Source organism: Phoenix dactylifera, chromosome 9 (assembly GCF_051530095.1).
Source record: "Phoenix dactylifera cultivar Ajwa chromosome 9, Ajwa_hap1_PhDact_Kaust_v1.1, whole genome shotgun sequence".
In the NCBI taxonomy this organism is placed as follows: Eukaryota; Viridiplantae; Streptophyta; class Magnoliopsida; order Arecales; family Arecaceae; genus Phoenix; species Phoenix dactylifera.
In genome coordinates this window covers 20,056,587-20,068,271 of record NC_143198.1, presented here as the reverse complement: position 1 = coordinate 20,068,271, position 11,685 = coordinate 20,056,587, and the positions used below count along the sequence as shown (strand labels likewise).

The window sequence follows — 11,685 nt, the reverse complement described above, 5'->3', positions numbered from 1 at the left end:
ATTCATAATGGATTGTGGGATAAGATCTTGAGTCTACCCGCCATCTACCCCAGTGAACATAATAACAACACAGTTGCAGTTGTAGTTGTCCCCTTGATCCAATTTCCATATGGAACATTTTCACCACCTTCAGGTATAATACAGGAGAAGCATGAACTGAAAAAATAACTCAAAAACACCTTCCAAGGAAACAGCATCCTCATGAAGTTGTTACCACCTGCACTCACGAATGGGATATAATGAGATGTGCATCATACAAGCGGACATGGTAAACCAATCTATTCGTACGCAATAAGCTTTCAAATAATTTGAGGGAAGGAACAACACTACTTGTAACTTGCTTTGCAGACTCTCCATGAACACTAAGAGAGCTAGCTGCCCAAGGAAAGCATTCGAAGGGGGAATATACAAATGTCCCCCGACTTCACAATGCTTGCCAGCCTATGATGCTTCACTTCGGAATGTTGATAAGCTCACTAGTTGCGTAGGAAAATAGACAAGTATTTCTTTTGGATATCTTGCTGATCCTAAATTAGTGCATAGTGATGATGTCAACAAGTATCTGAATCAAATGAGAGTAAAGCCACGACTTATGCCATTATATTGGGTGGTGCAGTAGAATCCTCAAAAACAAAATACATCCAGGTAAATCTGCATCACATGGCCTACCAACAATATATTTAAAAATGTTTGATCACATTTCTGTTTCCATACATACCACAACCATATCCCAGTACACAAGAATCGCCAGCTCTCCTAGAACTCATCATGCCAGATGCACGTAATATTGTCATCTCTGGCAGAATTCGCAAGCCAGTCAACCATAACATTCCCTTCATTATCATCAATATAAGTACAGAACATAGAATTGGAGTTTTTATATTATTTCGAACTAGACCAATCAATGGTAACAGTCTCTTCTCTGTCAAACCCTACTGTAAACAGTAATCCTGTTTCTATTGTTCAGTTGCAGTATAACAGAACAGCACATGAGCCGCCAAGCTCATCATTATACACTTCATTTCTCACTCGGCTCAAACATGTCAGTCTTCATGACATGGATTCTGATAAACTAAGAATTTTTAGCTAAATATACATCAGAGTAACCAATTTCATGCACTCTTAATGTGATTCAACATAAGCAAGAACAGCACCTCAAAGAATTCCAAAATTCAGGTTCAAGAATAATAAATTAATGCAACTTGTGCCAAGAAACATTTATAGGTCTCATAATCCTTACAATAGAAGGAAAATAAATGGAAGAAAAATAGATGGTAAATTTAAGAAGTATCTCAGAAGTCCTGTAAGCAAATTTGAGCCAATGATTGGCCAATCAGCTGCTTAGTCTTTCTCAAGGAGCTTGCTGCATTCCAAAATTTCAAAAGCAGCAAAGAGGTATAATAAGTTTTAAAAAATAATTTGATCATATGACAATATTGATGAGGTTAGTGATAAGCTTCCAAAATCTTGAAGCGAATTCAGAAAGGAAAGATGCTGCAGTCCGACTCCCTTGTGGAGTTCATTGCTGCTGGTAGAGTCCCCTTACTCAACCTGCTAGGGTAAGACCTAGCAGTAAAGAATTTGAGTATGAATCAACTTTGTCTGGGTCCAGATACAGCAATATAGACAAGGTATGTGTCTGCAAAGTAGTCTCCACAAAGTAGGACATTTATGAAGATGTGTCCATTGGATAAGAGCCGAGAACTCGAAGGAATGTCGCAAATTCCTACACAAGCACAGTCATGTTTCAAGTGGTGACAGAAGAAGCAATGAATTACCAAGCAAAGCCATATTAGGAATACAAATCTCGTCACTCCTAGGATACAATATGGCAGAAAAATATAGGCAAATAAGCGCACAGATTCTTAAAACAAACTATTGTTTCATGGACATTCTGAATAATGCATCAACTACATAGTTAACTAAATATACTAAACTAAACAAAAATAAAACACAATCACTGCAAATAAGAAAAGGTAATAGAGAATGCCATAAAAACAAGAAGGATGTACATAGGAATTCATTAGATACAGATTTGATGCCATTACACCTACATACATATTTCCCATAGTAAATTGCATCAATCTTCATCATAACATACAAGAATTTCTTTATTTTGAGATTGAAACATATTGTAAACTAATTAGTTGGATATCAGACTTTCAGAGCAATGCAGCTTTTCGTCCAACTCTAACTAAAGCAGAAATGAAAATGCAAACTCCAAGCATAACACCAAATCAAATATGTGCTTGTATAGAACCACTGCAAAAACTCTTCATCGGATACAATCCATGCACACACATACATAGAATTAAAAGATACATATGGACAGCACATACTTTTCTTCTATTTTATATTTAAATAATATTGAAACATTATTTAATAAATTCTGAATCACAATGATGAAAACAGATAGAAAAATTGCTGAAATCACAAAGTGTTTCTGTATACTTAAGCATGCAATCTAATTTATACTTCAAACGACATAATAAAATATAAATGGTCATAGAGAATACAATTCTGACCTGTAGGTGAGCCAAGGCATTTTGTGCACGAGTTTCGGCCATGGATGCTTCAAAATCAATGTAGAACAGATAATCAAAGTACCTAAGGGTAAAAATTCTCACTTAAGTCGCATGGTGAAATGTAACTACTAAGGAAGAGCTACAGTTTTTTTTTTTTTTTTTTTTTGACAGGATGAAAATAGATAGCAAACGATCACATGTAAATGGTGTGACCTTAGGTCAGTGCTCTAGAATTACAAGCATCGCCATAGAACAGCAACACTTACTTGGCAGTGCCATGGTTTGAGTCATCAACGACCCTTAAAGGGCGTTTTCTTTGTGGCCTGCTTTCAATCTGTGGTCACACAACAGAAATTGTCATGTCTTCAATTTAAAAACTTAATTACACCAAAAATGACGATGTCAATTTCTATGACAGATACCTTTGTCAGATTTATGCCCCTTAGAGAAAAGACTGCCAAGGCTTTAAATAATATTCCAGAACCTTCTTCAAGAGTGAAGACAATGCTTGTCTGAAAAGATCAGCGAAAATTTTGTTTTTTCATTCCCTTCATAATATTAAATTTGAAAGAGAATATCGTGCATATTAATACCTTAAAGGGCCTATCTACTCTTGGAATTATAGGCTCCCTAGCCAAAATAAGGAAACGAGTAATATTGTCGGGTGTATCCTGTTGTTATCAATACATCATATCAAAATAGATGATCATAACAAGCAAACTGTAGAACATACATGGACTCGCATGTTGGGTGCCAGTGTGGACATTTAAGTGACAGTTCTTTTGGTATCCAAAATTCCTTCTTGTGGAATTGTAAGTGTCATACAAGTATCCATGTTTAATCATCTAGTGGACATCAAGGGTTCCAGGCAAAATAGGATAGCAATGGAAACAACTGGAAGGGCTCATGAAGGAATACTTGGAAATGGAAGAAAAAGGTTGATTAATTGAAAAAAAGAGAGGCAGAATTAAAACTTAATTGTAGCTCCAATCTATGATAAAATGAATGAACTGCTATAGTTGACTAAGCTTCAAAGAAGAGTGGAGTAAAAGTATTTAAGTGCCAATCCAAAGTACACGAATGCTAGATGGTCCAAGATATTTTCATGTTTGAGTCGAACATTGTTGATTTCAAATACAAGCTAAATCATATGTACAAAATGTCTATCATAATAAATATAGAGTCATTTCCTTAAAGAGGAATAAGAATATATCAGCATGCAAGTAAAATGATAGTAAAAAAGGGCTTCATTTCCTGAATCCTTTCTTCAAGTATCTCAAGTCCATATATTTCTGCAGCTTGGGCACTAGCAACTGCTCCAGCATCCCTTAGATCATTCGAGGCTACAAGCTGAAAAAAATGTAGGATTTAAGAAAAAGGGAATGTTTGTGGCTATATTGACCGACTAAATGCATAAAAAAATTTAATATGAACAACCTGAGCAGCAAGAGCGGTATCATCAACGTTTTCTCGAATAACACCTAACTTGCTCAATGCAATCTCACACTGAGCAAGTGCCTGCAAGTGATCAGGTATTGATTAAAATCTTAAAACTGAGGCATTTTGATGATCAGGTCGGCAAAAGATAACCTGTGGGTGGCTTAAAACACGTTTTAGTTGCTCCTTTTTCACACCTGGAAGAGTCATAAGGCAGTGGTTAACAGCCATTTGCACCTCACCCACAATATGCAGCCTATGGCAGAGAAGCAAGTCATAGTTCCTATGGATGCTTCCACCTACAGAATTCTCAATTGGAAGAACTGCTTTATCAACTAGCCAAAGTTCAACAGCCTGCCAGTTACAAAATCAGCTTAAAATGGGGGCAGTTTGAAGACTGATGAAATTAAATGATCTAAAAAATGATATTTTATTGAACCTTGAATGCAACTTCGAACTGTTCACAGGGAACAGCTACACACCGGGGGTAAGCTTTGAGGGCAGCAGCCTCACTGAATGCACCTGGACAACCCTGAATTAAATCATAAATTAAAATAAGAATATTACGCTTGATTTTCTACAGATGCTATCCATAATTCAACAACACACGATGTGATTGAGCAACTAAAAGTTATACCTGATATGCTACACGCACATTAGATCCATGGCTAGAAACAGTTATATCAGTTAACGATAATGGTTCTGCAATTTTAAGAGAATAATTAATAATATGATCAAAGTTGCTACAACTTGAAATAATCTTGAAGTCAAGATCCAACAGAAAATATAAGAATTAAGGATTAATCCAAAACACCTAATATTTTGATTTTTATCCAAGTAATTTGATAGAACTGTAACCAGACTAAGCTTCATATAAATTGAAACTTATGCACTTTCAACATCTACTTTGCTTAATGATACACACATGGACATATATAAAACATTAAGCGCCTGTTTGATAAATCCTGTTGGATCCTTGGGATTGGAAACAAGATTTCTAGTATTATAAAATATAAGGCCTGCTCCGGCCCAGGTAAACAGGACCTCTCACAACCCATTCCTGCAGGGTGAATAAAAAAAAAAAAGGACCTGCTGAGGTCTTCTTTTCCTCTCTGTAGTATACGGGCCTCTTCCCCACCGACCTCGCCCTTCCCTCTCTCCCTTCTCCCCCACACTCTCCTTCTCTCCGTTTGAGGTTACCAATCTCATAAATCATGCTGGACTGCATAGGATTATCCAAACGGACCCTAAATATCAATAGGAGATTTAATAACTAAATAACAATGATGGGCCATACAAATTGGAGATGAGCACCATTGGTCTTAATCTACACGTCTGGAAATGCCTAGAAACTAAAAATCTTATATTTATTCAGCTATCTCCTACCTATGCATCAAGTTAGTGCAAAAAATGATGGAATTAATTGTTTTCATGTGCTAAAATACATGATAGGGCATAAGTATCTGACACTCACACCATTGATTATGATGTACAAAGTCATTTCCAAATAGGAGAACAATAAGATCAATCATTATTAAATGAGCATAAATATGAATGAATGTATTGGCTACCTTTTCGGAATTCAGAAGGTGCCTCTTTAACTGCAATATCTCAAGGTGTAAATTAAGTGATGATTCCACATTACTTAGGTACATGCATACTTGATCATAAATGTCCTAAAGTATTATATGAGGTGGCCGTGTTTGACATGTCGAGGTGGCCGTGTTTGACATGTATATGTCCATGCATGTCTTATTAAGATTCCCAGCAAAGGGCAGGTCTCAATATTATTGAGTTCGCTGCCCTAAACGTGATATTTGCATATGCATGATATGATTATATATCTGCGGGAAGCCTCCAACAGAACCCTAAAATGGATTCCATGAAATGTGTTATTACTGTAAAATAAGAATAAAAAGGAGAACAACAACAGAAAATACTTAATGATATCTTATGCTAAATTATTCAAGATAATAGCCAATAAGTTGCTGTCTATATACCTGATCAACCCTATATGCTTGTTAAACAGGATGCCATAAATACTAGTACTCGAATAGCAAAATACACCTAAACCAACTTAATAAACTAGCATCAAGTAATTTGCATGACAACACTACTTAATCAGTATCATAAACTATATAATCTTTTTATCAGTATCATAAACTATATAATCTTTTTGTGCAAATGCACTAAAAGAAACAATCACATTGCCAACATTGCCTTCAGATAACAAAACAAATTAGTGCAGCAGATTATTCTACAAGACATCTGCATGGCAGTCTCAAGGTCCAGTCTTGATATGCCCTAATCATGATGCTGGATAACCTAAAATTTCCAGATCTAATCAGTCCATAAACCACATGCGGTGGTGATTCATTTAAACATAAAGCAACCCTTTTAAATTATTCAAGAAAACCCTTTTAAATTATTCGTTCAGCATGAAATTTGCCGATCTTTTATATAAACCTTGGAATTAAGTCGCCTTTCCCATCAAGATTCAGTCTGTGGAGCACATCCTGACATCACAAACGATCTGCGAAAGGATTTTAGATTCTAAAACCTGATATCACTCAGATGCTAACACTCTAAGAATTGATGCAGCCATACAAAATTCCTTGCAACTGCAACTTTTAGGCACAAGAGTGACCTTCATGAAACATAAAACGCCGGGAGGCAGGTAAGGAAACCTAAGGGGCATAAGCAAAAAATATTTGATTTATTCAGACTATTTCTTACTTGCATTAGAATGAGATGCCCTTGTTTGTTCAACCTCACCTTCCAATTAGTTTGGAAAAAAAATCCTTCTTACAGTCGGGCTATATTGTTCAAAGTATCCATGTTAATGTACAATTATCTCTTATCAAGGAGTACTCTCAATGAATTTCAAAAGACAGCACTACTTCCTAGTTCTAGGTGTCCCATTTTTTAGTGTGATACTTGGTAAAGCCTAATTGATATATAAAAAATGGCAGGTTTCCAATTCCCACATGTGGAAACAAAAAACAAATGTATGCCTGGAAGTATGACTTAATATATATTAAATAAACTTTCCAGCATGCCAATAGTTTATTTGAATTTCTTTAACAGGTTACTCAAAAATAATTCCTAGAAACTGCATAATCATTAATGAAAGCTGCTTTAGTTCAGGCATTTCCTTGGACTAAACATACTAAATAGATGATTTTTTTTATTTTGAAAATATTTCTAATATATAATGTGAAAGCCCTAGAGTCCACGCTGTGGCTGGACATATTGGAGCCTGTGGCCTTTCAAGTGAAGCTTTTAACCCTATTTCACTGATATAAGAAATCCTGCAGTAACAAGAAAGGACCAATGAGCATGGAGAGCATATCTTTATAGGATTCAGCTTCATGTCACCTCCTAAAAGGATTATAGGAAAAGCACCACAAATGATGCTTCCTCTAATGAGAATTCAATGTGCAAATGCTTGTTGAAAATATAAGATATAAAATTTTATAACTTTAGAAGCACACTTAAGATGTACAGAAGCATCATTTTGAGCATTAAAGTATTTGGCAAAAAAAAATGATAACTTTGTAGCGGAAAGGAGAGCAGATATTCAAGCTCTGAATGACAAAGGAAGATAAGAAAATTGATATGTGTTCATAAATGTCATGAGTTTTGGATGTGTTTAATTTATAGTTACAGCATATGCACATAGAGATCATATTTATATGGTCATTGCTTAAATGCATTGCAGAATATGGGTCAGTGTTGCAGAAATATCAAACCAGAATTTTGGTAGGTAAGTTCACAAGAGTGCAAAAGTAGAAATAAAAGAGGTAATGATAAAAACTATAAACAGCTTTCAGTTTTTCTTAAAGCGAAGTTCAACAGGGAGCCAATGAAGCTCTTAGAGATGGATTTCAAAAAAGTAACGAGTAAGAGGGATTAAGAGATTTACAACTACCAATAATTTTCAAGTGAAAAGATAATTTGGGACGTCAGAAGCTTTAAGGTTTTAAAGAAAACTGATGGTTGAACTTTTCGAAAGCACCTCAATTCTAAATCAAAAATCTCAAAGAATTTCAAAATGGGAGATGGTGATTCTTCAGTAAAAGTGCATGCACCATCATTGATATGCACTTCTTTAACAACTTGCTATTCTACAAACCCGAGACAAACATATTTGTAAAGGAACTTGAATCATATGCAAGGACCACTGAGTTCTACTTTGGTCAAGAAATATTGGTGAAGCAGCTACCAACACCTAACCTTAGGCCCATGTTCAGTTTATGCATGGCGAAAAGGAGCATTGGAATGGTCTTAACTGAATATTCAGACAATCAAAATAAAAAGGAAGGAAAAGATTACATTGAGACAGTTATGAATTTGATTGAGTTTCCATTACTTGACCAAACAACCCCCAATTCAGTTATTTCAACTACATCGAATGATCTTTCGAATTGGTCAAGATTGTTCCAGCTCGATATCGTCAAGAATTCCTTACTATTGCATGGGAAAAGATTCATTTTAGAAGCTTTTTTCCCTTCCAATATTTTTCTATTGGAGCTTCCCTCATTCCTTTTATCGAGCATAATGATGCGAATCGGGCTTTAATGAGTTCTAATATGCAGCGCCAAGCAGTTCCGCTTTCTCGGTCCGAGAAGTGCATTGTTGGGACTGGGCTGGAACGCTTAAGACCTTAAATGAAATAATAAGGAAGTCATTATGGGCGATTGAGATAAAAGTTCTAATTTCGTGCGGCTGGAGAAGAAGGGGCTCAAAAGCCCTCTCTCTCCCTCTCTCAGTCTCTCTCTCTCTCTTCCCCTCCCTCTCCCTCTCTCTCTTTTCCCCTCTCTCCTCCCTCTTCCCTGCTGAGCCGGATTTATCGAACCAAAAGGCAGAACTGTGCCAGTGCGCTTCTAGTACAGCTCGGTACACTCGAAACTGGGCAGTTCAAGGTGGTGCAGCATTCCACGTTTAAAACTATATATGCATCAAATTTTATGTATACAAAAGAGCAAGATGGGTCTCCTTCCTTTCCTTTCCATGTCATTATTACTGATATTATAAGAAACCCTTGAGCACATTTACAACCCATAGTCCCATTGTCTAGCATTTATGTCCATGCATCAAGACCCATAGCCATGTTAGTTGCACCAAGATCTGAAAATTCTTCAACATAAATATTTCTAGTTGTTACTATGGTGCCCGCAAACATCGAGCTGCCCAACATGAAATACATCATGCCTATGAGATCAGTCCAATATCAACAACCAATGATGTTATTCAATCTTTATATTGCCGAATTCATATTTATTGCTACACTCAATATGACAAAATTGAGACTTTATATGAAGTTGCAACCTTTCCTCATTTCTGAGGATTCGTTGAATTTCACAACAAAAAATTAAAATTCTAAACAACTTTTTCCCTAGTAGATCGTAACTTGGCTTCTCAAAGAGGCCGCAAGAAATCATTATTTTACGCACATCGAACTGCATTCTACCGTAAATTACCAAGAATTCAAATTGATGGTTTAAACATCAAAGTAGAATTCACAGTCAGAAGGTACCTAATAAATAAGGAAAAACTTCAGATTGATACCAAAAATCATCACGAGATATAGAATAAGGGGGAAAAAAAAAGAAACTCTAAATGCTAAACCAATAACCCACTTGGTAATAATCCATTTGGGAGATCCCTGTTCAATTTCCCGGGCTCCTCGTCTGCACCCGCATTCTCCGCCCCTCCATCCACCTCAGACGAAACAGGCGCCGACGACAAGTTTTCATCTTCCACAGACTTCACATCCTCCACAGGCTTCACGCACACACCCGCGCACTCCAACCTTCCTCTGGCCCACGACACCTCCAACGTCCAATTCGGACCCGCCGCCGCACCGGCAACGGCCCTCCTACACCCGAGATCGCTCCGCCCTATCTGGCGGAACCCCGCAACCCACGTCCCAACCGCCTTCACAGCCATCGCTCGCCCTCCCCTGCTCCCAACCTACGGCCACTCAGACCGACCAAGACTCCATCGTACGGACCAAAAACAAGAACAGCAAGGGAAAACGGAGAGTTCTCCAAGTATTTTGGACTGGGATTTGTGGGGACTTTTGTTGAACGGGTGGTGGGCGGGGGTAGGTGAGCGGATCGTCGCCAACACCTAGTTTTCAGCGGAAGAATGGGGGGGTTAAAAGAAATGCCGGTTAGGGTAGAGGAGGAAAAAGAGGAAGCTAAGAAAGGGGGCGGAAAGCAGCCCGGGAGCGGACCCTGTCTTCGGATGCGTGAGTGACAGCGGACTACCTGTGGGGACTGTGGAGCTGCTGCTATTTAATATCCTGGTATCCTACCATATTTAGCTGGCACTTTGCAGAGATTTTTTTGGTTCGGGTGGAAGCGGCCACGCCGTTTTCTATACGTACATTCCCGGAGGTCTCTTCCTCTCCATGCTTGCCACGTAATTAGCAATATCAGTATATACATATATATATATAATTAATGGCCTGTTTCATATAGCATTCATTTTCCATTTGTATTTTTATTTTAAAATTATAAAAAAATCAATTGCATGGAACAAGTATGTATGGTGATATTATTTATTTTTAAATAATACATAAATGAGCTTTTCAGAATTAATCTTCATGCGATATTTCACTTATACAAAAATTACAACATAACAACTAGATCTACGATTTTCACAAGCGTTGCCTGTATATTTTAGTATTTTCTACTAAAAGTTATATAGAAATTATAGCTATTTTGTATTTTATTTGAAATTTCAAGGTTGAAATGGAGAAAGGAGTGTTGAAGAATGCCAAGAATTTTCCTAATGGTTTTGAAGACTACATGTACCGGTCTGATGTTGATGACAAGATTGAGTTGCTGCACCACCATATCATAAATTTAAAAAAAAACATAGAAGATGATTTGTTGAATGAATATTCTTCATTATCTCTATCAGATACAAGGTTGACAGCTGGAGCTGGACAGCAACCTCGGACTGACTCTGAACTGGTCTTGATTCTAGACATGTCCTTGTGCTAGGAATCTTGCTGGCCAATTGAGATTTGGAGAGATGGTGGCTTTGTGGTGCTTACATTCGAAAGTCCTTGTCACGAGGTCAAATTCAAAGCCATATTGATGATCTTTGTGGTGCTTACATTCGTATCCATTCTTGACTAGCTTGATTACCTCGTCTACACGGATTGCTCTGAGTAAATGACGTTTGCATAGCTTGGTATCTACTGTGGGAAATAAGTTTTAGCGTGTGGAATTCGAGGTGGTTGTGTTTGCTTTGGTTTCAAAACTTTGCACCAGAGTCACGAGGTCAATTTCAAAGCCATATTGATGATCTTTTCAAACTACTCGGTTATTATTGGTGGATGGTGTGCATTTTGCTTTTCATCGAAGTATCACATATTTACAGAAAAACTAATAGAGCTGTTGATTGGATGGTGAACTATGTTGTTAACCATTTGGAACTACATTATGGAAAATTCTTTAACAAATTTTTCCGCCGAATTTTTGAATATCTTGTTTTCGGATTGCTACAGATGTATTTACTCTTGCATTAATTAATTCATCGGGTTTAGCCGCCCCTCACACACACACAAAAAAAAAAAAAAAAAGCCTACTCAGGTTAACTTGCTAATCCACCGAACTACAGTAGTGGTGATCGCTGAATGTTATTTATGTTGAATTAATGCACAAATCTCGCAGTTATTTAGATGACAGCATTATTCATGTTTGGC

The 11,685-nt window shown here is 37.1% G+C and overlaps 1 protein-coding gene across 2 annotated transcripts; it reads right to left on the bottom strand.

The window, feature by feature from the left end:
* Positions 1 to 1,171: 1,171 nt before the first annotated feature.
* On the bottom strand, positions 1,172 to 10,354 carry LOC103720488 (arogenate dehydratase/prephenate dehydratase 1, chloroplastic-like). Of its 2 annotated transcripts, XM_088704368.2 has the most exons (11): positions 9,605 to 10,348; positions 4,600 to 4,664; positions 4,402 to 4,494; positions 4,116 to 4,316; positions 3,963 to 4,043; positions 3,783 to 3,875; positions 3,119 to 3,199; positions 2,948 to 3,037; positions 2,792 to 2,859; positions 2,526 to 2,607; positions 1,172 to 1,726 (listed from the first exon to the last, which is right to left on the bottom strand). In XM_088704368.2, the coding sequence occupies exons 1-11, from the start codon at positions 9,912 to 9,914 to the stop codon at positions 1,670 to 1,672; spliced, it is 1,221 nt and encodes a 406-aa protein (XP_088560494.2). In that variant the 5' UTR covers positions 9,915 to 10,348; the 3' UTR covers positions 1,172 to 1,669. The 2 variants fall into 2 exon arrangements, with proteins under 2 accessions (XP_088560494.2, XP_088560495.2); XM_088704369.2 differs by lacking the exon at positions 3,119 to 3,199 and having other exon boundaries at positions 2,948 to 3,042; positions 3,785 to 3,875; positions 9,605 to 10,354.
* Positions 10,355 to 11,685: the final 1,331 nt, after the last annotated feature.

Excerpts from the sequence above, each read along its gene's own strand:
- LOC103720488 (XM_088704368.2), bottom strand. The coding sequence starts at position 9,914 with ATGGCTGTGAAGGCGGTTGGGACGTGGGTTGCGGGGTTCCGCCAGATA. Across the intron at positions 3,876-3,962 it reads ATACCGCTCTTGCTGCTCAG|CTTGTAGCCTCGAATGATCT; the intron begins GTTGTTCATATT and ends CATTTTTTTCAG. Across the intron at positions 1,727-2,525 it reads ATGCCTTGGCTCACCTACAG|GAATTTGCGACATTCCTTCG; the intron begins GTCAGAATTGTA and ends GTGCTTGTGTAG.